This window comes from Falco cherrug, chromosome 9 (assembly GCF_023634085.1).
Source record: "Falco cherrug isolate bFalChe1 chromosome 9, bFalChe1.pri, whole genome shotgun sequence".
Taxonomy (NCBI): domain Eukaryota; kingdom Metazoa; phylum Chordata; class Aves; order Falconiformes; family Falconidae; genus Falco; species Falco cherrug.
Genome location: NC_073705.1, coordinates 11,989,457 through 12,015,515, shown reverse-complemented (window position 1 = coordinate 12,015,515; position 26,059 = coordinate 11,989,457). Strand labels below are relative to the sequence as shown.

At 49.7% G+C, this 26,059-nt stretch overlaps 2 protein-coding genes across 4 annotated transcripts in view; one reads left to right on the top strand and one right to left on the bottom strand.

Moving 5' to 3' along the window:
* Positions 1-2,236: 2,236 nt before the first annotated feature.
* Positions 2,237-4,776, bottom strand: POLE3 (DNA polymerase epsilon 3, accessory subunit). Its single transcript, XM_055720419.1, has 4 exons — positions 4,585-4,776; positions 3,816-3,901; positions 2,957-3,075; positions 2,237-2,463 (listed from the first exon to the last, which is right to left on the bottom strand). The coding sequence occupies exons 1-4, from the start codon at positions 4,648-4,650 to the stop codon at positions 2,303-2,305; spliced, it is 432 nt and encodes a 143-aa protein (XP_055576394.1). The 5' UTR covers positions 4,651-4,776; the 3' UTR covers positions 2,237-2,302.
* Positions 4,777-8,764: 3,988 nt separating this feature from the next.
* The window catches only part of RGS3 (regulator of G protein signaling 3), an 85,210-nt gene continuing 67,915 nt past the window's right edge, over positions 8,765-26,059 (top strand). The window contains exons 1-8 of one of the 3 annotated variants that reach the window (XR_008733891.1): positions 8,765-8,789; positions 9,967-10,023; positions 13,594-13,632; positions 14,566-14,709; positions 22,313-22,363; positions 24,234-24,292; positions 24,985-25,079; positions 25,972-26,040. Coding sequence is in view for 1 of the 3 variants with exons in the window: in XM_055720766.1 (XP_055576741.1) it covers positions 14,631-14,709; positions 22,313-22,363; positions 24,234-24,292; positions 24,985-25,079; positions 25,972-26,040 (353 nt within the window). In the remaining 2 variants the exon portion in view is untranslated. Of the gene's footprint in view, positions 8,790-9,966; positions 10,024-13,593; positions 13,633-14,565; positions 14,710-22,312; positions 22,364-24,233; positions 24,293-24,984; positions 25,080-25,298; positions 25,479-25,971; positions 26,041-26,059 lie in introns of those variants that run through there. The other 2 variants (XM_055720766.1, XM_055720767.1) reach the window with 2 other exon arrangements.

The following is a 26,059-nucleotide window of genomic DNA, read 5'->3' as shown; positions in this document are numbered from 1 at the left end:
TTTAGGGTGCTGTGGGAGTAAGCAACATGGTTGGGGCTGCTATGGTGGCATGGAGCTGGGTTTTGGGGTGCTGCAAGAGCCTGGGGCAGGGCTTTGGAGTGCAAGGCAGGGGGGCCTGCCAGCCCAAGGGAAGCCAGAGCCATGCTGCAGGCGTAGCAGCACGTACCATTTTCTTGGTGTTCTCATAAGGGAGATGCAGGGATTGCATTTATTGCATGGTGTTCTGCAGCTCCCACGCAGTAAGTTTCCTTTGCTGCAGTGCATAAACGCAGACCCCGTATCTCCCCTTTGCCCCCAGCCTCGTGCCTCCCGCCCACAGTGAGGGCAAGCTGGGTTACAAAGACCAGCACCCAAACCTCACTCCCCTGGTAACTAGAAGTTATTTCTTTCGAGTCTCTGCTTCCCTCATTCTCACACAAAGGCTGGTTTTGCAGCAGCCTTCACCCTCTCTTCGCCAGCAGCTGCTCCACAGACAATGATGTGGCAAGTTTGTTTTCTTGCCTTTGCTGCACACTCACATGTGTGCTTATGCAACCACAACAAGCTCATTTTATTACTGACAGAAATAAGAGACTCCATTTCTGTAAAAAAATCTGGCTTTTATTTAGATATTGTTCCCTTCCAGATATGCACCCCAGATATGTACTAGAAGAGGAAAAAAGAAAAAACTTAAAGTGGAAGAAGAGCTAAAAGGAAGGCCCTTTTTGTTATTTGAGATCTTGGGAAGACATTGTCAACTTAAGTCTTTTGATCTGTTCCTGACTGCACGCCAGCAGCAGAAAATCTTTGTTGATTCAGTTCTTTTCAGCAGCAGGGCTTCCATGTGTGAGAAGCCACCGTGCCATAAAAGCATAAAGGCAGGGTAGCTCTACATCAGTTTTTTGGTGAAAAGGATATCCTATTCCTCACAAGTGCTATTTTAAAACTGCACATCAGCAAAACTCTTGGGTTTTACTTACACTTTCCTCATGTTTCCTTCACCTGACCTCAGTTAAGTTCAATTAGGTGTATTAGTCTTAAAAAAAATATCAAATAATAAAGCCTTTTTCCCCCAAAAGGAGCTTATTCTAAATACTTTCTCAGAGAGAGAAAGGAAAGGCATCAAAACTACCAATTCAAGTGTAAAAGAACAAACCTATACAAGGACTAGGAACACAAATTGTTTCAACCCATCTTTCTTGAAAGAGCCATTTTAAAAAACACAGGCCTGAGGTTGGCCCTCCTAGGTAGCAACGTCCTGTCCTCACTGCTTTCCTGGAGCCCATCACCCTGGGAGACAGTCCGCATCTCTGGACCTAACGAGGAATGTAACTAGTCCATTCCAATTGGGAAATGAAAAATCCAAGCTGACAAGATCCAGCATTCTATTCTACCACATTTAAACTGGCTGCAGTCACCAACCTGGCTGCAGGAACTGCAGCTCTGCAAAGGAGGGAAAGGAGGCGAGAGCATCAGATCCACTGGTCCCCAGTGCTGACGAGCAACAAACGCACCACTTGATTCAGCTGCCTTTTTCCATCCCCGATACACGTTTTAGCTGTTCATTTTGCTTCAGATTTTTAATACAATTCCTCTTGGTCCCCTAGGGCTTTGAAGACACAGAACAATCACTTTCGGTACTTAGTTTACATCATAAGTGCTGTGAACTTCTTTCATTTAGGTTGATTTGGGTGAGTGAGCTGAGCAGACCGCTGGTCTGTGTACACTTGTACCATATTGCTGCATATGACTGGCAAGGTTGAAAGACACAGTATCACTGTCAAAAGTTAGAGCAGGAAGAGAAGGCACAGCCAGAATGCAAGAAAATAAAGGGGGGGGGGGGGGGGGGGATGGAAATCACTTGGATAAAAGGCTTAAATATTCAGCTTCCAAGCCTCCTGACATCATCATGTAGATACGCAACCCCAAAGGGTGAATGATCTATTTGATTCAGCTCGACTTGGTTTAATGAGCTTAATCAACAGTCTCTCCAGTTCTCCTGGCCAGCTTCTGTACTGAGCATCTGGCGTTTCTTTTCTCCTCTATTTCAGAGCCAACCCAGCATAAGAAGCCCAGTCCCATTACGGCCTGCTCAGAACCTGGGGAGGGTGCCAAGCCCCCTGCGTGCAGGGAGGAGCGGTCCTTCCAAGAGAAAAGCTTTAGCAGAAGTCCTTTATGTACAAGTTAAAGCCAAAAAGGGATGGCCCCAGAGGAACAGTACAAAACTCTACTGGAAACAAGAGGGGACACAGCAAGCTTGATTTACAGCATTTATATTCCTCTGAACAAAACCCAGCCCCTGCACGTCTCTTCATCAGCAAGCTCAGTTGTCCACCTCCTCCTCCTCATTTTGCTCTTCTTCCTCCATCCTTTCGTCATCATCATCATTCTCTTCCTCTCTGCTCTTATCTTGCTCTTCCGAGTCTGCCTTCTTGTCTTTGTCTTTCCTGGCTTCTTTCTTTCCTTTCTGTTCACGCCTGTAAACTAAAAGAGAAAAAGAGAACACTGAAAAATTGCAAGCCAGTGTATCCATGGCATGAACAGTACAGTAGCTGAAGTCTAACATCCACTTGCTCTCCAGCCTTACAAGGGGAGCAGTGAACACATAGCAGCAACTCACCCTATTATTTGAGCTGTGCTGACCAACTCCATAGGAAATCAGGTTAAGTTTCAGCAGAAAAATGCTGAAAAGGACGCAGGAGTTCACATTTACAGGCAGCACCTAAGACTTTCCTTACATAAACATAATAGGGGAGTGATAGCAGATGAGACTTTCTCAATCCTCATCAGTTGTGAAATAATGTTATCCCAGTCCTGTTAAGGTGCACATTATTTATTCCCCAGGCAAACTGCAGTGTAGGATGCTGGGCAAAGAGAAGAGAAACAAGACAGGCAAGTAAGTGTTGCTTGTCCAGTGTTCAAGGAAAACAGGACTTGGTGCTAATTAGACTCCCTCGACATGAGCTGAGGACAGTACCTTCCAGTGATTCTTTCAAAGGGGCTACAAATCGCTGAAACTCCATTTCCTCCATGGCAGAGAGAACATCGCCAGCATTCAGTGTTTTCCTCTTCCCCTTCATGGCAAAGTTATTTGCACTAGTCAAATACAAGAAGTAAAAGAGAGGTAATTGGTAACTGTCATCAATTTAGTCTTGTTTACTGAAGTCACGTGCGACTTAAAAATAAAACCCCATCTCCTAAACATTTGGGTTTTTTTTAATCACTTACTAATAGTAGTTTAAGATACCTTGTTTGCATTGGCTGCTTGTTTTCATCTAGTCGCACTGCTTTCCCACAGCATTAATTTTCTGCTTGCATGGACCTTTTCTACAACCCGGGGGAAGGAGAAAGCCTGAACATTGGCTGTGAGGTGACAATTCCACAAAGCCACATCAGCACCTTACACCAGAGAAGGGACTGCCTGCACAGTGTATCCTGAGCCACCCCAGGAACGTTCCTGTGTCCTCTGTGCCCAGCTCCAAGGCTGACTAGGTTGGCTCATGCTTACCCTAATGCAGCCGTGTGGTGAGTAGCCTGGAAAGTGAGCAAAGGCAAGGCCAAGCAGCCATGTTCTGAGGCTAACGGCAGTTTGAGACCCCCCTTGTCCCTGGTGGGGTTGGGGCTTCTCTGTGTACAAAGCCAACCTGCCTTCGCCACAGGTTGTTAAGGGCAATCCAAACCCAACCACTGCAGTCTGGTAGATTACACTAAAGATTGTTTTATTTATACAAAAGGACAACATGGAAACAAACACTGGGCAAAAATCTCCAGGACAGCTGGCAGAGAGGTGAATTATAAATCAACTGCACTGATTGTCTGATGCAACAAATTCTTACCACGATGTTGCATAAAGCACGAACACACTTGCCGCTCGAGATATTGCACTCCGAGCTTCTTTGGAAATATTGACTCCATCAGGAAGCTGAAAAAAAAAATGCAACTTTGATCAGCAGCTGCTATAAATGCCTTAAACTTACATATTTCATGTGTCAATTCTGTCACTCAGAAGGCTCAGCACAACTGGAAATGAAATGTTTATCTTGAATGCTATCACTGAAACTTAGATGCCAGCTGAAACCCAACCGCAATTTGCCTGTGTTCTCTCCAAGGCAAAAGGCTACACAGAAGCAAAATAACTTCTGGGCCAGTGGTGGGTCTGGCCACCATCTCCAGGGCAATTCAGCTAGTGACTACCGAGTTCCTGACGCGGACCCATCACCCACCGTACCCAGATAGACTCAGCAACACCTCGTAGCTCAAGACCAAGCTGATCATTGAATTAACGACTGGGAATTATTCCGTTCTGGATTTTTATACAGACAAGGAATCGCTTCTGCTCCGATTCTTTCTAGGGGCCCGGTTCAGCCCCGCTGCTGACGACACCGCGGGGTTCCGCAGCCCGGGCCGCCCCTCCGGAGGCCTCGGGCACCCCCCCCGGCCGCCCCCCCCCCCCTCCCCGGGGGCCTCTCCCCGAGGCCTGGGCACGCTTTGGGCTGTAAAGCCGCGGGACAAAGAAGGCCGCGCCGGGGCCCTGCGGGGAAAGCTGGCCCGGCCGCCCCCCCGCCGCTCGCAGAGGCCGCTGGCGCTGCCCCCCCCAGCACCCACCGCCTCCTTGATGATGCGGGTGATGACGGCGTTGGGCAGGTTCAGGTCCTCCGGTCTCTCCGCCATCCTGCGCCTCCCGCCAGGCGGTGGGGGACGGCGGGGCCCGGCCCGGCCCGGCCCGGCCCGTACCTCACCCGGAGCGGCCGCCCCGGAGCGCGCGCGCTCAGCCGCTGCCCCCTCACCTCTGACCCCTCCCGGCGTGCAGCGCGGCCCTTCCCGCCCGCCACCGCGGCCGCCGTTGCCTGGTGACGGGAAGGCGGCGGGCGGGGGCCATCTGGGAGGCCCGGGGGCCAGGGGGAGTGCCCGGGGGCGAGGGGGGGCCCGGGGCTAGGAGTCTGGGGGTGCCTGTGGGAGCCTGGCGTGTGTGCGGGGGGGAGGGCGGCGCAGGCAGCGGTGCGCTGGTGTGACTGGGGGTTAGCGGGAGCCTGAGGGGCTGGGGTGGGAGCAGGGGCAGAGCCAGGGGGGGGCCCTGAGGGGAGAGGGTTGGTGCCCGTGGGGGCAGGTGCTTCTCCTGCCCCCCACAATGGCTTCGGGCCTCTCCCTGCAGCGCTGTGTGAGGGCATCACTGCCCCGCAGGGCCGAGCACCTGCCTGGCCCAGCCTTCCCTTAATTTGGGGAGACTTTTATCCCTGTTGATAACCTGACAGAGTAACTAAATAACTAAGCTCAGAGTGCAAGAACAGAGTGGATTAATTTGGTATACTCTCAGGGTGATATTTGAAATTGTGAATCGTGATTGACAATGCAGCTTTTTTCCTTAGAAAGTGTGTGTTTTCCACTAGCAAGGGCAGTACTATTGTAGTGGGGATTGTTTACAGACATTTGTGCCAAGTTTGCAGGTAAAGGTAACTTTGTATTAGACATAATAGCATGTTGGGGATGGTATAGGGCATTTCGAGTACACAAAGGTCAGAGCTGAAGAAAGGCTTGTGTGGGTGAGAGCTTGATGACCTTTCCAGTTATAGTGATTGGATTAATAAAAACCATCACTGCTTGTACAAATCGTGTCTCTTGAGTCTCGTTTTTAGCTGTTGTTAATGTATTCTGTTGTTAACTCCCTGGCCACTTTATGGCTCTCAGAGGTGAGATGCTGCAGCAGGTGCTGCATTACTTTTTAATGAAGGCAATGACTGATTGTAACCGTAACGGACCACACTAACATTGGCTGGGTGCTGTTAGGCCAGCCCTCAGAAGCCACTGCAGCTTGTTTTGTTTTCTGTTTTGCCAGAGGGTGAGGTTGTTCTGTACGTGCCTTGAGAACAAAGCGTGGTGGCCTTGGGTTACTGCCCCGTGGAGGGGGTAGGATGGAGCGGGAACAGGAGTGATGCTGGCCCAGAGCCAGGGGTACGGTGCAAAGCTTCCCCACTCACCAGCAAACACTGGACCCTTGCTGTCGAGTTGTGTGTATCTTCCCAATACAATGGGCTCTCTTCTTTCTTGGATGCTTTGGCCACTGGTGCGTGCATATGTTTGTTACTAATTACAATATCTGGAGGGTTGAAGCACAGCTATTAAAGTATTAATTTGTGTTTTCATGAGGTACAGAAGGACAATATTATCTTGTGCTTTTTGATTTTCCACTTGGGTTGGGTTGGCTTAGCCAAGCCCCTGCTCATGTGTCACTGTGTTTATACCTGTGCTACAAATAGCAGCTTTTTTGTACTAGTGTAAAATTTGACTTGCAGTAGTAAGCTTGACTACTGCAAGTCATGTTTAACAGGTCCCATGTTGTACATATGACAGCTAAATGAGACCAGAAAGCTGTTTTAATATAAAAACTCTGGAGCTACAGGACACAAAGCCACGTCATCAGCCTACTGTGATCTAGGATGTACCCGTGCCTGAGGACAATCTGATTCCTCTGTAATTTTGTTAACTTTCATACTGTATACATCTTCAGTGTTTTGAGGTTGTTTTTTTCTTCTAAGTTAATTTGCACAATTTTTCTGTTTTGCAGAGTATTTACACAGATGATACCATCTTTCTGCTCTCCCTGCACGAGTGGTTGCAAAGGTGATGCCTGCAAGTATAAGCCAGTGGGATGAACCTACTTGTGGTATGGTTACTTGTCAACATCCATGGTGCTGGGATACACTAAAGAGAACTTAAAAGGGATGTCCTTGGATCTGTTTAGGAAACTGATCCAATTTTTAGAGCCTTTTTGAAAAGTGAAGGTAAAGTTATGGTTAAATTCTGATTTTCACTGAAGGAGGGAAAAGAGCATTCTTACTCTTGAGATAACTGACTTGGAGTCCTAGTGGAGTTAAGGTAGTTGTTGGTTTTTCACATGAAGTAGCTGGTCAAATTGAACACTGTTCACAGATATTTATATTTTTTAAAGCTGGAAGTGATCAATAGGTTGCCTAGTCTGACCGATATAATAGGTGACTTCACCAGAATTTATCTCAGTAACTTGTTCAAATAAAGCCTTTCTTCTGAGGTAACTTAACTTGGATGGCTGACAACAAGAAGAGAGAATGTGTTACTGTCCTTGGCCGGAAAGTACTTCCTATGGCAGGAAATGGCTGTTAAATTTAGGTGCTCAGTTTCCAACATGATTTTTTCCTCATGTATATATGTGCATATAACCTCACCTACTAATGATTTTATTCCACCCATGGAGCTCAGCAACTTGCTTTAGTTAAGTCCTTGTAAGTGAGGTTTATATATCAGCTGCCTGGAGGTGACTTTATATACTCGCTGATTGCTGCTTTCTAGTGTGTGCCTGTGGGGGTGTGATCTCCCCTTTAACCAAGTGATTCTTTAATATTAGACAAATAGTGCAGTCCTATTCTTAAAGGGTTTTCTGCTGTCAATGAGAACTGGATCACTAAGGACAGATAATTAAGAATGGTTATACTTTCCCTACTAGAATTTCTCAAGATATACAGGAGTCTAACCATGTGCCCTCCTCTTCTGTAGCCAGAGAGAGCCCTTTAATGCTGATTCTGAGCAGCGAAGCGACCATTGTGCTTGTGGTAACCTTCATGCCCTGAGCAGGAAGGGTTAAGGCTCTGCAGGTCCCATGCATGGCTCAGCACATGCTGTGGTGTGGGAGATGCATATTTGGTGCTTAGGCCCTGGGAACGTGGTTTGGATATATATAAAAATTGCAGTTGCTATAATGTAAATTCTTATTGTTTGCTTAGCTAGAAATCCTGGCCATTGTTAAATGGAGCCATTGTGGCAGTGCACTCTATAGTTTGTAGATTCTCAGTATTCGTCTTGCATTTGCTTTACTTTACTTAGATGAACTGCCAGCACTGAAAATAGGAAATGTTTCCCACAGCCACTCTTCAGGGAGAGTAGATTAGATATTCTGAGTGTCACAGAACTCCTTCCACCTCTGCCACACCTTCTCTTCTATGTTCTCTGATTCAAGAAAGCTCAGAAGATACTGATGTTAGGAGAATTACACTGAAAGTGAGTTCTGTGAGTTACACTTTCTGTGCTTTTTAGGCCTGCATTAAGGGTGGGCACTCCAATGATAGCCTGCTTGTTTTTCTCAGAATTGCACAAACCTGTTATGTTTATGGTCCAGCTGCAGCAGACACAGAGCTTATCAAGTAGTGCTTGTGCTGTGCAGAACGCACTGTTAGTACAGATGGGTTTGAATGTTGCTTAACTTTACTATTGCAAAAATGATACTTCAGGATCATCATGGCCGAATAAATAATAATAAAAAGTACAGATTATTCCTGTTTAGAGTAGTCAGCATGGAACACCTATATTGTTTCCTTCATTCTTGAAGCTGTATTATGGTAGGTGCGATACAAGTCCTGTAACAAAGAGGCTGTTACTGCAGTAGATTAACCTCTTACACTTTTAAAAATGGGGAGGAAGCATACCAGAAAGTGGTACACATGCAAGCTGGTGATCTGATCTGCAAAGCCTTCTCTCTGGATACTGAAAACAATCCTTTTGGTTCTGCTGGGAATGCTCTTGGATTGGAAGACTAAATGTAGGCATAAGGCTCTGTGAGGGTTCAGTGTGCTCCTAACCGCTGCAGGCCTGAGTCACTTCACACCTCTTCCCCCTCATTAGTGCTAACTGGATCTGCCTTACCCTGCTGCTGAGAGCAAGTTATCACTGAAGGTCGGTCAGAGGAGACAGCAAAGTGCTCAAGGCCAGAGTAAAGCACATGCCATATTAGTGATCAGCGTTTGAAACAGAACAGCAAGAGACTGAATGTTCACACAGCTAAGGTAGGGATGCAGCTACACAGCTCAAATCGAAGTGGCTTCAATGATGTGGGATGTTGTTACAGGGATTTGCATTTACTAGTTTAAATCTGTCTGGAAGACTGTCTATGGCTGGTCTGCTTTATTTTTTTAAGAAATAGAAGAATGAATTTTAAACACCTGATGGTATCCTTTTTAAAAGGAAATAAGCTTTTACTTTGTCATTATATTTTCTAAATTTTCAGCTGCATCTGTCCTCAAATTTAGCTCTAATGTCTGGAATCATTCCATCTTTCCTTTCCCTACAGAAAAAATAGGCACTGCAACAAGAAGCCCAAATCCCAGTGGAGTGTGCTATGATGTAGATGTTGCTTGCACACTTCTCTTCCTATCTCAGATCTTCTAAAGTTAGATTGTCTCTGACTAAGGCCTCCAAATACAGCAGTGTCATCCTCAGAATATCTTCTTGGGATCCTTCTTTACCGTAACTTCTTTACCATAAACTAATTCAGCAGTTTTGACTATCAAAAAATTGCCAGCCTAAAATTCTACTGATTGAGTGGGCTTTCCTATCTGACCTGAGAAAGCTATTTGGGCAAATTATGTGTACCAGTTAAGGAGCTATTCTCAGTTGCGTGGACTGACTATTACATTAATGCTAACTTTGTTAATTCACTTTGAAAAGGAAACCTGTAGGGTAATTTGTGATTTGCCTTTTATACTGTTAATTTGATTTTGTTTCACTATGAATCTTGCTTCTATTTGTATTGCGGTTCAGAAAGACCTATTTTTACAGGATTGAACTCTGCAGCAGGGTCAGACGTGATCTCACCTGGAGAGATTAACCTTATCCTCTTAATAACATTGTAAAAGTGAGTGCTTTCAGCTGGAGGGAGGGGAATGCCTTTCTGACTACAGATAAAATATAATCATTCTGAAACAATATATGCAATACTCAGGGTATGCTCTGCTAATTGATTCAGAATGCAAATTAATCCACAGAGGTGGCTTAAAGTGGCTACGTTAAGGCTGAACTAACCATGTTCAAATGGGATCCAACTCCTATGGCTGCAAAATGTACAGTAAAGTCGAGCTGACCCTATTGTAGTAGAAGGTCCTTGAATTGAAAATTGTTATGGGCTAGGCAACTATTTTGGGAAAATGTCTCATGTGCCTGCTTTATTCTTGTGTTCTCCTCTAGGCATCACCTTCTGACATGAAACAGGATACTGAGCTACACACACCTTTGTCGGACCCAGTATGTCTGCTTTTATTTTCTAAAATATTCTTGAATTCTATAGGAAAAGGTTCTCCACTGAGAATGTGGTTGGTCCCTGGAACAGGCTCCCCAGGGAAGTGGTCACAGCATCAAGCCTGTCAGAGTTCAAGGAGAATCTGGTCAATGTGTTTAGTGATACGATTTATTTAGGTAGTCCTGCAAGGAGCAGGGAGCTGGACTCAATAATCCTTGTGGGTCCCTTCCAACTTGAGAGATTTTATGATTCTATGTGCCTGCTCCCACACTTGGGCAAAAGGGGGAGTCAGGATCATGGAGTTATGGGGAGAAAAAGAAGGCAGCTGCCCTTTCAGTATCAGCCTTCAACTAAATTAGCTTAATCTGAACACAAAAGTGTAGGAGAACCTTGGTATGTTTTATTTTACTCTGCGCAGTGCAGAAGTGGGGCTTCAGCAGATGATGGAGATCTTTGCCGACAAAAAGGGCAATTTACCCCTTTCCATTGTGCTATTTAGGCATTTATCTCTGTCTCCCCCCACTATATGCCCCAGTCAAATTGTTTGTTATGCAAATGCAAGAAATAGTTAATTTTCTGTGAAATTAGTGAGCTAATCTGGCTCATTGGGAGGCTGAACAGTACCAGGCCCTGGGTGAAGCCCTGGAAAGCAGTGCCCAGGTGCATGGTGTCAGCTAGCTGATAAAGCAGCTCAGCCATTTCATGCAGCTTCAGACTGTGCACACAATTCAGCTCAGGTGACAGGCATTAACTTTTTAAGCTGTTTTAACTTAATTACTTTGATCTGTGTGACTATACTAAGGCCAAAATCATCATTCCCAAGAGATCTTTTGCTATACTGAAACCGATCTCTTTTATGAGAAGTGTCACTGAAATTTTTAAAGACCCAGCTTGGTTATTATATTATTTTTATTGCATTAAAATAAACCAGAAACAGATTAATACTTATCATTTGTCAAAATCCAGTAAAGCAAGAGCAGATGGGGCTGCAGTTTGGCAAAGGCAGCAGCAAAGACTGTGCTGGGGCATGCTGTGGGTGCTGCAGCTGTCTCGTCAATTCAGGCTCTAACAGAATGTGCAGACTCTGGGATGTGAGCAGAGGAGGAGGGGGTGATTCTAAAGAAGACCTTGCAGCAGGGGAAACCTTTCTTGTGTCTCAGATTGGAAAAGGATTTGGTAATCAGCCAGTCTGCATTTCTGTTGGGTTTCTCACTGGCATTTTTCAGGGAACGATTCAGCTGTGCTTGCCGCAGAGGTGGTGTTGGGGACAGAAGCACCCCAGCTGTGTGCTGTACTCCCTGCTTTGGTGCAGACCCTGGGGAAGAGGGGGCTGCAGCTATCCCACTGCTGGGAAAGTGCTGAGGTTTGTGTGTCTGCCCTGTATGGCAGACTTCATTAATCCCAGAAGTCTGCCCTCAGGATTGCCCAGAAATAGCCCAAACCCTTTCTGTTCCAATCCTTTTACCATTTGGGAGCCAGGTAATTTTTCCCAGTCTGATTTAGTTTCTTTAATTACAAAGCCAGCTTCAACCCTGTGGGTTTTCTGTGTATGTTACCCTTTTGCCTGGAATAACTGTCTAAGCGTGTGTTTGGATTTGAATATCCAAGCAAAGGCAGATCCTAGTGCTGGCAAATGGAAATTTGTGACGGAGAACTGTGTTAAATTTTAAAAGAAAGTCATTAACTCCCAAGCCAACAAGCTGAATGTGCAGTTTGCTGGAGACTCTAATAAAAATGCAGGTTAAGGTCAGTCCCCAGGGCTTTGAATGTGAAGAGACAATTTAGAAAGGGTCGTTACCTTGCTGTTGGGAGCTGGTAGAGAGAGGGACCTTTGCACGTACCACAGCCACCATCTCGTCCTGGCAGGCAATTTAATTTGTAACTTTCTAGTACTGGAGCTCTGCTCCCCTGGGACGTTTGTATACTGGGTTCCTCCCCTCCTTGACACTGGTGCCAAGGTCAAAGGCTCGTGGCAGCTAAATTGCAGCTTGAGTGCAGGACACTGGTGCTTGGACATTGCTGGAGAGAGTGACCATCCCACGTGAGTCATGGAGCTGCTGGGAGAGCCAGGGCTCATGCGTGAGTGCTCAGATGATTTCTCTGGTTTCTCTGCTTAGTTTGAAGTGCTGCTGTGTCTCCTGGGTGAAGGATGGGTTATGACTGTGCAGGTGCCTGGTTGTCACCACTGAAGCAGATCTGGTGCTTGGAGGAGATGAGGGACTGTATCTCCCACATGCCCTTTATGGGGTATTGGAGATGCCCAGCTCCTTGCGGGATTATGTTTGATCTCGGGGCTTTCTGCTAGCACTTTGTGCTGCAGGATGGAGCAGACTTGAATCTGCTGGGTTTGAGAGTTAAGAGTGATTTTTGCAGACAATGAGCCTCAAACCCTCTGGGAGTAGGGTGTGGGGGACGGCTATGGCCTTGGAGTCCCGTAGGCTTTTTTTTACCTTTACTTTTTTTTTCCCCCATTTTGGAAAACACTATTTCATGGGATTCTTTTACTGAAATCTGTGATACTGCCTGCTTTAGATAGAGAGTGCATTGTTCTTGTCCTGTTTGTCTTTCCTTTTGCCTCTTAAAAGCATTTTGCAATAAAGACAAGGAGAGGGGAGGCTTTGCACGAGCCTGGGTAGCTCCTAGGAGACAGGGTGGCATGTAAAACACCTCTCACGACTTGCTGCATGCACTGGGGAGAGCTGCAGGCTTGGCAGTGCTGGAGAGAAACAACACAAGCCATAGTCTCAATGCTGTCCTGGGGATGCGTGGTGAAGGAGACAAGGACATGGCAAGGCTGGGCTGACACACGCTCTGCTTGCATTGATAGAGGCTCAGGATACCTGGGACTGCAGAGCGGATTGTTCGCTTGCTCCCTCAGTAGGATTGCTTGGTGTGCGGTGTCCTGTGTGTTGAGATGTGCTGTGCTGGTCATTGGTAGCCGGGGGTGCTGTGCACTGAAACGTATGATCCCAGACTGTATTTTTTTCCAGAGGCAAGTAAATTTGCTAGGATAAAGCTTTAATTTTGGTGGGCGGCAGATGGAGATTGCAAATGGATTGTCAGCAAATGGATTCAGCTGAACAAATGAGAGGAGGAGTATTGGATAAGCCTGAAGGAGGAACATTTTGAAGTGCCTTAGAAATTACCCTGTATCCCTGAGCAATGTCTATCCCACCTGTAGTGCTCATTCCTGATTGTTCAGGACAGTGCTTTGACACCATTTACCTGTGTCTGTGATGCTCAGGCATCAACAGGGCTTTTGGGGGATGTGATGAGGGATGGGTGGATGGATGTTGGGGACAGTGGCAGGGTTCTTCTTCAATCTTCTGTCTAGGAGGTGACAGCAACACTGACTGTGACCCCAGGAAGTCCAGGGCCTCTCTTCTGGGCACCTCCATCTGCAATCTTGCTGTTGGACACAGCCATAAGAGGGAGATTTTGAGCCTCTGTGAAGTTTCTTTGCAGACCCCAGGGCTGGGATGATTACGGGTCCCCAGACCCTCCCTGTGGGGAAGAAGGGAGAGCGCTTGTAATATTCTGCAATATAAATACATGTGGCTCTGTTCCTTTCCCAGGTTCATTGCCAGTGCTACCTGTGAGGACAGGAGATGAAGGTGAGGATGGGATGAAGGGGTTCATCCTCTCCCTGGCTCTGTCCAGGGCTCTCTTGCATGTCAGTGGATGTGACAGAGGATGTGACTACTTCCAGTTTCAGCTTGTTACAATTTGGATGAGCTCTGATGTTGGTGAGCTCTCTTGGAGCTGAAGGCTTCACTACTGGGGAAAGCCAGACTTGTTCCACTGACTGTACCCGTGTCTACAAGGAGAGCACAGAGCAGGCCATGGGGAAGTGTTTCTAAACATCAGGGTGCAAATATCTCCTTGGGCAGCTGGGACAGGGAACTGCAGGGTGTTGTGGCATAGGCTACGTGCTCGACCAGGTCATCTGTTTGCTGGAGAGCCTGCCTGTGATGCAGGGATGTACTTCTGCCTGCTGGCAAAGGACCCATTTCCTCTCTGGGGCTCTGTGTTCCCCTCCCTTGGGTTTCTGGGTTTTGTCTACTGCACTAGTCCCTACCTCCCTACTTGGTTGTCTGTCTTAAATATAAAAAAACCCAAAAAACAATGCTGAGCAGAGGCTTTAAGGTGCACTTGATGCATGGCACGTAAAGGGCCATGGCCAAGGCTGCAGCTAAGATGCATGGCAGAGGTGACTGCCTCCGAACGTGGGTCTGTGTTCTGCTGTGACACTAGATCTAGTGAATCGCCATCACTCCTCTCCTTTCTGTACACAGACAGGGCTGAGCAGTGGGGTGCTGGCGTGGGACAGATGGGTCACACTGCCAGCATGTGTCACATCTGTGTAGGGCTGGCCATGGGAAGCTCAGTGCAAACCTGGCAGCGTGATTCTGGGGAAGGCTGGGACAAGGTGGAGACATACCCTTGTGGGAGGTAAAACCAAGGGTACTGCAGAGCCTGTGATGTCCCCTGTGTCCCATCTCCCTGTCCTGCCATGTCCTGTTCTCATCTCTTCTTTTCTCTGGCAGGGACAGGGCAGAGTTCCCGGTTGCTGGAGCATCTGCCAGATCTGCAGAAGGGGCGATGCGGGGGCATGCGATTCTCCCTGCAGGAGCGGAGGGCACCATTGGGGAGCAGGAGGAAGGTCAGCCATGCGCAAGTGAAAGGGAAGGGTAAGTGATGGGGATGCGAGAGGGGCTGTGGGCCAGCCATGGGTTCAGCACTGGCCAGGAATGTGTTGGAGGTGTGACCATGGGGAGGAGTGATGGGGGGTGTGTGTCCCGCACACTACAGGACTCTACAGGAGATCTTATCCTTTTCTGTCCCAGAGAGGTCAATATATTTAGTATTACTTCAGCTGGACGTGGGCTGGGGAATGGAGGTACCTGCACAGCACTGACAGCGGCCATCCACAATGGCAGCATGTCTGTGTTGAGCGTGTGCTGGGCTGCACCCTCGTCTCTCCTGACCTTCACTTGTCAGGGCTGAGCTCTCCCATTGCCCACTTCTGCCTAGACCCAGGACAGCAAGACCTGTGGACTGGCCACTATCACCCAGAAGGCCTGTATGGGGCTGATCCAGGCTCACCACAGGCCCCCCCCCAGTGTTGTGGACCCTGTAGCCTCACAGCAGTGCCACAGGGAACCAAATTCATTAACCATGGTGTTTTCTGTGGCCTGGGATGGTGTGGGAGCAGGTCTGCTTTGCTGGGGACTTCGCTGGAGATCAGTCCCCCATGGGGTCCTGCACTGTGGGGAGCAGGGCTGCATGGATCAGTGCGGGGAAGCAGAGAGTTCTGACACCCAGCTCTGGGTGCCTCCCAGTAAGCTGTGGTGCAGTGTCTGGAGCTGGTGGGTGCATCGCCAGCTCCTGGATGATGGAAGGGGCTGCTCTGGGGTCTTGCAGAGCGACTCCATGAGCCTGGGGGGCTGCACGCCTCTTCCCTTGTCCCTTGAGAGCCAGGCAGGTAACCTGTGCCCTGCCACCCCTCCCTTTCTTGGCTCACCCCCACAGACCAGTTTTCCTGCACCCTTTCCTTGCCTGCAATAATTTCCCCAAAATGACATGAATGCTGCTGTCCCGCGTTGCTCCAGTGCGACAGTTCCCCAAAGCTGAGCATGTGCTTGCAAACCCAGCGGCACTAACAGTCATGGGGATTACTTACAGCCTGGTGCACTGTCGAAAGGAACGTTGCAAGTTGTTTTTTTTTTCCCAGGAGTTCATTCCTGGTACCTCAGCAGGGTGGCTGTGGGGCGGTGCTGGCACGGGACTCAGGTCCACAGGGGCGGGCAGAGCACTGCCCACGTCCTTGCATCCTTGCACGTGGCTGTGGCATTGGGCTGGGGCTTGTTTGCTCAGGCAGGTGCGGTCCCAGTTCAAATCCGTGGGGCCAATGGGAACCGCGCCATTCAAACATGTGGCGGTTGGACGCGTGTCCCATGGAAACCCAGCCACACGGCTGCCTGTCAGTCCCTGCTGAAACGGCTGCTTGGCTTTCTCGGGCTGGGCAGAGAGGGCTCCAATTACTGGCTAATTAGAGGTGTCCGGCCATGGAGCCCGGCAATGTCCGCAGAGTCTCGCTCTGCACCCGCCAGGCTGACCCCCTGGGAGCTTCTTTCTGCCTCGCCACGTTCGGTAAGCATTGAGCATGCATCTCCAGGGAGCAGGGGCCCACCACGGTGCCCGGGGTATGTGGCCGTGGCTGTGACCCTCGCTGGTGCAGCATGGGGAGCCACAGCAGGTCACAGCCAAAGCCCAGCGCGCTAGGAACGGGCTGGAGAGCTGTTCCCTGAAGACATTAACACTGATCGGCAGCCTGCTGGCTTCTGCCTCGCTGAGCTGGAATAATGCATGGATCCATTGAGAGGCAAACCAGGGAGTGCCCTGAAACCAAGCTGCAGCCACTGAGGCGTGCTGCGGCAGTCAGCCGGCCGCTGAATACCCAGGTTGTTTTGCCCCCTGGATGGGCACAAGCCGGGATTGCTGTGCAGGGCTGGCCGGAGCTGTGGCTCCCATTAGGACAGAGCCCACATTTCCTTCTTTGCTCCTAGCGGGTCTTTCCGTGGTTGCCTCAGCTTTGCTGCGTGGGCTTGAAGAAGTCCGCAGGCAGTAGTGGCTTGGCTCTGCGGGCTGGGGCCAGCCCAGTGGTGGCTGGGCTACGAGCCCTGTATACCCCCCCGTGAGCAGGTGAATTTGACAGCATATGCCATGGCCATTGCTTGTGGTGTGTGACGATGCTTGTCAGCAGCCATCTTATGCAGAGGGAAGTTGGGTGCCCATTCTGGGTGCCACTTTTTAAGCAACAGTTTTCTTTCAAAGCTGCTTGTTTTAGCGAACTGGGCAGGCAGTCGTGCGATGTGCTGTTAAAGAGGCTGCAGGGAAGCAGAGAGGGTTTCATGAGTGGAGCAGGGCGTCCCTTCTCTGAGCAACCAAGGGATGTTACTTCTTCCCCCTTTTGTCTTGTAAGCATCAAACTGCTGAGGACAGCCTTGGAAGCTGAAATCCTCTGTCTTTGTAGGGCTTATGCATGCCAAATGATGTGAGTTTTGTGGTGCCTCTTGGCTCTGTTAACCAAGTTTGGGGTAAACATCATCTCTGCAAGCTGAAGTTCCCTTCATGGGCTGATGGTTGCTGGTGAGATATGGCATTGTGTGCTCTGAGGAGAGCAGTGGCAGGACAGGGCCAGCACTACCCTCTCCATGTGGGTGGCCAAGGAGAGGGTCTTTGAAAGGGCTGGTGCCAGGGCCAGAGGTTGTAGATGGTGATTTCGGGGTGCTCTGCCTTGTGCTCATGGGGACCTCCCACACAGGTAGTTATCTTACACTGCTTTCCTCTGGTAAGAGTCCTACCTGATGTGTGCATTGATGGTTTTTGGCTGTCCCAGCCAGGGCAAAACCTGCATTTTTCCTACAATAAAACAGAAAAGCATTTAAGGAGCAGAAACCCAAATTTTCCATTTCTCAGAGATCATCAGTAAGGAACAGATTTTCCTGCCTGCTAGGTCAGCTCCCAAAGAACAGCATTCATGTGATCCCTCCCTTGGCTTGGCAAACCTCTCTTATGGGTGGGAATCTGGTTGATTACCATCTTGTGCTTGTTCATACCCGTTTTTTCCCTGTTCTCCTTGTGCCAGCTTTGTTCATCAGCTTGAATTGCCTCTCCTGGCCCTGTGGGGTCCAGATGGATGGGGCCTGGGCACCCTCTCCACTGCAGCCCTGCGAGCCTGCTGAGCCCTGCTCTCTGTGATGGAGTGTGCACCCAAGAGCTGCGTGTGGGTCCTGATGTGAGATGAGCTGTCTGCTCTTTTGTCTCCCTCTGGCCTTTCTCTGCACGTATTTTCATTTATATTAACCTCTATTGAACACAGGTGACCTGGACAAGCTGTGTCAGGGCCTCTCTGCTGAAGCTGTTTCCCTTAGTTCATATTAGGGATGTATCAAAAGAGATAAACCCAGAGGATAATGTTTCTCTGACCCTCTTCTCTTGGAGCAAGGTGGAAATGCAGCCCAAGAACTTGCCTGAATAGGGCTTGTGTTTCTGCCCACCCAGGTCTGGAGGACAGTTACTGCTCCATGCATCTGAGAAAATGTAACTGCTGCCACTGAGCCAGTCTGTCCAAGTGCAGATGGTGGTACAGCAAATCCTTTCCACTACCTAAGGCTGGATCAGCTCTTTCCAACAACACCTTCCCTCTCTGATCCCAGCCCCATACAAGCACTGGAATTGCTACAAAGCCAGAGTGCTACCCTGGTATGAGCAGGCTTGGACCCTTTTGGGGTCAGGCAGGCTGGCTGGGGCGTGTTGGGGTGTGCAGTTTGTCCCTTCATGTGCTTTGGAGATGCTTGAGAACAGATGCATTATGAGAGAAGTATTATCTCTTCTTCACAGGGAGGAGAGAACCTTTCCCACTGATACTCCCAAATCCTTTCTACTAGGGGCCAATTTGCGGTAGTTTGAAAAAGGCAAACCTGCCCATTTTCTCCTTGTTCTCCTCTCTTTGGTGCGGGTATAGCCTGTGACACAGGGGCCATGGGCACTGTCCCTGCACCAGAAGCAGCAGTAATGCACATGATGCATGAGGACACAGTCCCTTGTGACCCAGTCCCTCATTGTGCAGAAGTCTTGGCTCCATGTGCTACTCCAGGAGCTGACCCTGTCCCCAGGTCAGTGCTGGGCATAGAGCTTCCGCCCCCTGCCCTGAATTACCCAGCACAAAAGCTTCCTTTCTCCTCCCCAGGTCCCATTCATTACTGAGCTGACTCCTCGTCAGTCATGCTTCGTTACGCGGGGGCATTTTGCTTTCGAGTTGTAACGGCTGTGACATGCTAATAGTGGAACAGTGAGAAGGTTCCCACAGTGTCAGAGATCTGGAGATAGCAGAAGGGTTAAAATCTTAGTCCAGAAGGCTGGGGTGGCATGGTGAAACTGGGGAACAATATTCTCACTGTTGTAAATCAGTATTAGCTTCAATGGAGCTGTCCTGATTTATCCCACCTGGCTCTTGTCCTTATTTTCCACTTTGACTTCACTTGCACATGTATAAATGCGTATAAAGAGGTACATTTCCACATGTGCACACATGTGCTTTCAGACATGCAGATACACACATGGACATGCATGTGAGCTGGAGAGAGATCTGAAAATTTTCTGGTTTTTTGAGTGAAAAATGGCTTCTCTGATTTGTTTCAGGTCAAACAATCCCGTAAGATACCCCCACTCCAGCAAGCTTAAGCCCTTGGGTGTGTATTTTGCAAAATGAAATGCTGGCTTTTAATTTGAAAGATGTTTAGATGTCTATAAATGATATTTACAAGTTTTTTGTGTTTTGTAAGCTGGAAAACAAGTGAAAATAGGATATTTTGCTTTGGGCTAAATGAAACTTGCTAATTATGCTTTCTTTCAATCTTTTGATTCTCCAGGAGCATTGGGAAATGTTTAGTTTTGGGTTGGTCCAGAACAATTACACAAATTTCACCCTTAAAATCTGCACATTCTATGCAGGCTGGTAAGCGGCAGCTCCCAGGGAACCCTCTTGGGAGGGTGTTCAGAGGGGCTGAGCGGGGCCTGCAAGCTGGGGGCTGGCAGCCTGCCCTGCACCCCGGCAGTGTTTCACCCAGAGCCTGACAAATGCTGTCAACTGAGTCTTTGTGCCAGTCTGAGTATTGTGGGTAGATTTTAGGGCTGATGTGGGGTTGCTAGTGCACAGGAAAGCGAGTGTGTAACTGTAAGTGGGCCGGTAGAGCAGAGCTGCTGTGCTGGGACCTGTGCCCTTGCTCAGCAGGGGTTTACGCATGTGGCTCTCCCAGTTGCTGGCCTCCTGCGCAGGGTCTGTGACTGCTTGGCTTTTCAATGCTGGGAATCAGTTGCTGGCAGACGGGTCCAGGCAGTGCTGAAAACCACAAATCACAGCTCCAGATAAGAGGTGGGAGCTCAGGGATCTGGCACAGGCATTTTGAGAGGCCGTGGGAACTGCAGGTTGAATTTGGAGCTGTGTAAGAGCTGGATTTTATTCTCCTTTTTCTTTTATTCTGAGGCTTTGCTTCAGAGTGGGTCGTGAACAGCATGTGTATTCTTCTGCAGTTGTGGACACTGTGTCTGCAGGTGCTTACTTTGCCTGTTGCCAGCTGAAGGCATGTTTGGGACACTCCTTCCTTTGTTCTTTTTTTAGAAATAATTCTCCCATCTTGTCCTTGTGCCTTTGCAGTGGGGTTTATGGATTCAGAGGCCTGCCTGAGCACCCTCAGCCTTTGGACTTGGGTTTCAGCTGACCCTGTCGCAAGTAGACAAGCTCGTGAGCACAGGGGCTGGATCTGCCTGTGCAATCCACACTGAGAGAAATTCCGCAGGAGGCTGCTTGGGCTGAGTTACCCTGGTCTGTTCCCTGTGGAACCCTTCTCCAACACTTCCCTGGCTCCATTCCTCCCACCTCCTCTCTCTGCTCTGAGTCCTCCCTTCCTCTCTCACTGTAGGTAGCTTAAAAGGCACTGATGGGTAGAAGTGTTGCTTGCTGTCTTGTACAGGCGGGCTCTGCAGCACCCATGAGGGACTGCTGAGTCCCACGGTGAGCTCTTGCTGCTGTGCTGTGCCAGTCCACATGAGGAGAAGCCTCCTCCCTAAGGGCTGCCTGTGGAGTGGGTTAGATCCTGAGTCCTCCTTTCATAAGTCAGATCAATCTCCTGCTCCAAGAAAGATCTTGTCGTTTGCTCCAGGTACCAGATCTTGGCACTTTGAGCTCTCTTTCTCTTCTGTCATTTTTCTGCCCTCTTGAGTGGCAGAAGTGGACATCCCTGTGCTCTTACTAAGATCTGCTCTTTTGGCCTGTTAGCGACTGTTGGAATCATCCTGCCTTTGATCTCTTGATCATGCTTCTTGCTCTGCTCATGGTGACGACGGGCAGCAGACCCCCTACAAAGCTCGGCAGGCCTGGCACTGGGGAGCTGGGCAGCCCAGGCAGGCAGGTCCTGACTTGGTGGGTGACTGTGGGTAAGCCAGTGCATTGGGAGCAAGAGGGATGTCCATCCAGACCTGCTCCAAAGTCATGTTTCTTCCATGCAGCTCTGCAAGGCTCTCCTCTGCCACCATCACCTCTTCAATCAAAAGCTCTCGGTGCTGTTGTGCAGGGAGCCAGGCACTTTCCCAGAGGTGCTGCCTCCCTGGGAGCCAGGGGTCCTGCTTGGTCCCAGCCCTCGCTGGGCTCTGCAGCAGAGTGACTGCAGGATGGTGGAGCATTGCTCTTCTCTGCGGGTTGGCTGCTCCTAGCCTCGTTGGCCACCTGACAGTTATTCAGTGTCAAAACACATGACTGAAACCATTCTTGTTTAATCCTAGATTAAAGCAAGTATTGACTCCTGGTTTTAAGAGATTACCTGTCTGCTCACCAGCCTGCACTGTCTGGGTTCCCCAGGAAATGCAGGAGGCTGCAACACAGGAGCTTTTGCCATGCTTTGGTTCCTGGGGGCTAGGTTTGTGCTGTGAGCAGTGCTGCATTAGTCCTTGCACTGCGTCTTCTCTGCTCGACAGTGCCAGTGATAATGAACTGTTGCTGGATGTGACAGTCAGCAAAGGGATTGTTGAGGCTTTCTCATTTCCCCAGAACCACCCTGGACAGATGAGGCAAGCGGTAGGGCAGGCAGGGAGGAGGCGTTTTTGAAGTGCAGTCCCCAAGCAGCAGCTGGATGAAACCAGGTTAGTGCCATGGCCCAGGCTCCCCCAGTGGAGCCAGCCTTGGCTGACCCTGCTCCGGTGTGTTCCTGCCACCAAAGGCATCAGTTGTCCTTGGCCTTCGTCCAGACTGTCTGCAGCTTGGCCCACTGTCACCTTCTACAGGACTGACAGCCCCTTCCCCGCACAGAAGCTCAGGAGAGAAGCAAAGGGGAAGTTGAATCTGGGCTGGGGGGAGGATTTGAACATGCTGCATCCCTCTGTTAAACAAGGGCTAATTCATCCCACAGTGGCTGTTTCATCTTGGTCCTCCCATTTCCCCCCTGCCATGGGCTTGTGCCTCCTGCCATCAGTTTACTGTGTGCTGAGAAAACAGTATTCAGGTTCTCCGGGAATGTTTTTACATCTGGAGCTGTAAGACTTTTTTGGTAGAAGATGTTTCCTCCTACCTCTTTCCTCTTGGCTCCCCAGGTGATGCCCCTGTGCCCAGGGGTGGGGAGGCAGGATAGGCTGGACCCGTGCAAGCCTCAGAGCTGCAGAGTCCCTGTGCTGCTGAGTGCTGGGGCACTGGGTGAGCCCTGCCTCCTTCACCATTTCTCCTCTCCTTTCCTCTAGGCCAGCTGAAGTTGTCCATCGAGGTGCGGGGCTGGATCCTGGTGCTGCACAGTGAGTACCTCCCTGGGGCGTGTGGCAGGGTGGCGCCAGAGTCCTGGTGGGCTAGTGATGGGGACAGCATTTCCGTGCCCTTTCTTCAAGCTCTTTGGAGCTTCAAGGTCGCTATTGGGAACAACTGTGGTAGAGCGGCACAACTGGGAGTGCTTTGATTTAGAGGCCAAACTGAAATTTCTCGAGACCTTCGTTTCCAGGTGACCATGGTGTGTTCATTAGAAAGGCCAATGGGAGTGTCAGAACTACCTCTTTTCTTTAGGAAAAACCTGTCTGGAGACAGTTGGTGGGGCCCCTTAGGATTGTTCCTGCAGTGAAGGATGTGTGTGTCCTAGTCTGGCACGTTTCTACCGGGGGCTCCTCAGGGCTGCATGATAAGTGTGGTTAAAGTATCAAGGAAAAAGCAAAGAGTTTGAAACGGTCAGAGTGAAAATTCCCTCACTGAACAGAGCAGGCTTGCTGCTGCACTGGATTTGGTCTGTGTAGGGTGAAAGGGCAAAGCAGGGCCCTGGGACTTCCCAGTGCCCTTGGGGGTGGCCATGCTTTGAGGGGGAGGGCACCCTCCTCCCAGGGACCTTCACAGCAGGACAGGAGGGGATGGAAAAGGCTTTCTTTTGAGCAACATCCCACCTTACAGCCCAGCTACATCCCTGCCTGGGTGTAATGAAATGAGGGCAGAGGATGGCCTGAGCCTGGTGAGGCTGTAGGGACTGGCCAAGCCATGTGCAGCCCCTGTTCTCTGCTCAGCAGCCGCGAGAGCTTGCTGCCCTTTTCTGGCTGTGCAAGGCAAGCTTTGTAAAGAAGCAGCAGCAGGAAAATGTGGTTTTATTTGGTCTTTTTTTTTCTCTCCCTCCAAACTGTGTGTGGTTCTGAGGGTAAGGCACAGATTTTACTCCAAATCCCTCCATCTGGAGCAGCCCCAGCGTGAGCTGGGTGCAAGTCACTGTTTCTTTCTGATGCCATCTTCAAAAGAGGGTCTGGAAAGAGGAAAATTGTCCAGCAAAGAGGCAAAGGTGGCTCAAGGTCTGGAACCCGACATCCCACTGGATGTGCTGGATGCGCAGGATACTTGGTGTGGGCAGGAGAAGGCTGGGAGATATGGGGTGATCTGTCTTTAACTTTTTCATTCTGCTCCCCAGCGTCTTTAAACTCAAAGCAGGTCTGGCTGCAGGAGGAGCTCTTGGTGCCGCCTGTCCTGGCAGAACCTTACAAACAGCTTCATGAAGCACCAGTGGGTCTTGCAGAACCCCATTCCCCTTGTGCACTGGGGTTTCTATCAGGCTGACCATGTTTATTGGGAGCACACTGACAAAGGCATAATCACTGCTGCCTCGCCCGGGGCTTGTTAAGAAGGAGCTTAGCCTTGTTCCAACAGCCTGTCCTGGGCTATCCAGGCTCTGCTGTCCATCTATTGCCTCCAGCCACATGGCTGGGAAACACAGGATTCCACAGGGTTCCCAACTTCTGGCAGAGGTGCAATGCTGAGTGCCTGCTGGCGGGGCTGCCATCAGGATGCGGCCGTTGATATTTAACTTGATGATACATTTGGCTCCGGGGCTGGGAGTCCAGAGCTCCCAGTGAAGTCAGGCAAATGAAATGCAATTTGCCATCCGGATGCTCAACTGCATCTGCTGCCAACCTCACCACAGATGCTTGTATTTATAGCATGGGTGTATTAAAGAAAAAATACAATAAACCCCTTCACTTGTTTATGGGTGCCCAGTGAGAACAGGCTGTGTGCGGGATCCTGTTGGGGTAGGAGATGGGTTTGGCCCCACGAGGAGGGAGGACCCTGTAGAGCAGAGCACTGCGGTGTAGGAAGACGCTTTTCCTGCTGCTTTGGGGCATGACCGTTTCGTTTCCTTTCCAGTCATGGAAGCAAAAGGTTTGATGGGAAAGGAGTACCAGACATGTGACTCCTATGTGAAGGTAGGTTCTCCTGGGGCTTTGCTTGGAGAGCTTTGTGCTTTATGGGGATTTCGTGGTTGGCTTCTCCAAGCATGCTCTGGGCTGCCTGTCCCTTCCCTTTTCTCCTCTATCCTGCTCTGGCTGAGCATCCACAGCATGCAGGGAGGTGGATGGTCTCTTGCCCAGTGTTGGTGAGCTCGCAGGTTTTGTTGGCACAGTGTCTGCACGAAGACCAAAAAGCAGAGGACAGGACATTGCTGAGGAATGTGTCAAACATTCATTGCGAGAGCATCCCACTGGGTGCCCAAGGACTGGTGGGGAGAAGTGTTTGGCCAGCACAGTGTGGCTCTGGGCTCTCCTGGAGGTCACCTTGGCAGGCTGCTCCCACTGTGGTGTGTACAGTGCAGGAAGCATCTCCCCTGTGAGCGGGCTGCAAGTTGGAGACCAGCCAGCAACATCTGTGTACATCAGTCTATTTTTTTGCTCTTTTTCTTCCCTCCCCTGCCCCAAGGAGTTTTGTAATGCAATTACTTGACATGCCTGGGGTAAAGTGATCTAAACCCCCTGTTAGCACAGGCTCAGCTGGATCTTTGAGGCTTAGCCATCCATAAAAGTGGCTGTGCCAGTCTCCCACTGCTGCAACGGCAGAGCTGGCAGCTGTGTGCCAGTGCTTGCTTTGAGAGTGCTAACACGGCTTGTTTTCCTCTGTAAAGATGTCTATCGTGCCAGATGCTGACTGGAAATGCAGGCAAAAGACGAAGACTGTGCCAGACAGCAAAAGTCCTGTCTTCCATGAGGACTTTCTCTTGTGAGTATGACAGGGCAGAGATAGCTCTGGCCCATCCATCAGCACTGTCTTCACACTGAGCACTGGGGGACCCACGTGGCTGCTGTCCCGGGGCACCCTCTTGAAGCCAAGACCCTGCGTTTGCTTTTGCATTATGATCTGTAATAAACTTGCATCATGCATGAGCAGGTTTGCTGCTGAAATGAGGAGTGACAGACATTATTCTGCTGTTTTTTATAGCTGAAATGCCTTGAACTTTTGGGCAGAGCTTTGCAGAGGCTCACAAAGCTGTCAGCACACAGCATGGCAGCGACACTCCTGCACGGTTGGACTTCTTTGCTGGGCAGGAGTTGGGCAAACACAGTCCATTTCCTGGACCTTGCACCTGCAATAGTATGGGCATCGGTATGAATGAGGAAGGTAAAAGGATTTCGTAGAGCTACAGCATGTCCTTGCATGGGAAAGGAGCTGTATGCCTCTTAGTGTTTCGGTGGAGCTTTTCGTTGCTAGCTAACCAGTCTCTGTCAGACCTCCGTCCCCATGCTTAATTTGGCACAGGGTGGTTGTTTCAGAGCATGAACTGTAGCTTGTTCCTTGCCTTTACCCTTTGATGTTGGATGTGTGTCTTTCTGCAAGATTATTTTTCCCCTTAAACCACCTGAATCATGTCCCCAGCACATGCCCAGGACAAGTCACATATCTTTGCAGTTTTCTGTCAGGAACAGGTGAATTAGTGCAACAGTGGCTTGTTTGAGGAGGTTGCCATTTGGGGTGGTGCTGCAGTGCTCCGTACAGAGAATGGAGAAGACCTGGCTCTGGGGAGGGTGAGGGGTGTCCAGCTGTGAGGGCAGCCCTTGCCAAGTGCTCCTGGGGAATATCAGTGCTCACGGGCTGTACCCTCTGCTTCTTACAGCCCAGTGCAAGAGCAGGATGAACAGAAACGTCTCCTGGTCACCGTCTGGAACAGAGAGAGAAATTCCAGGTAAGGGGCTGCTAGCCTG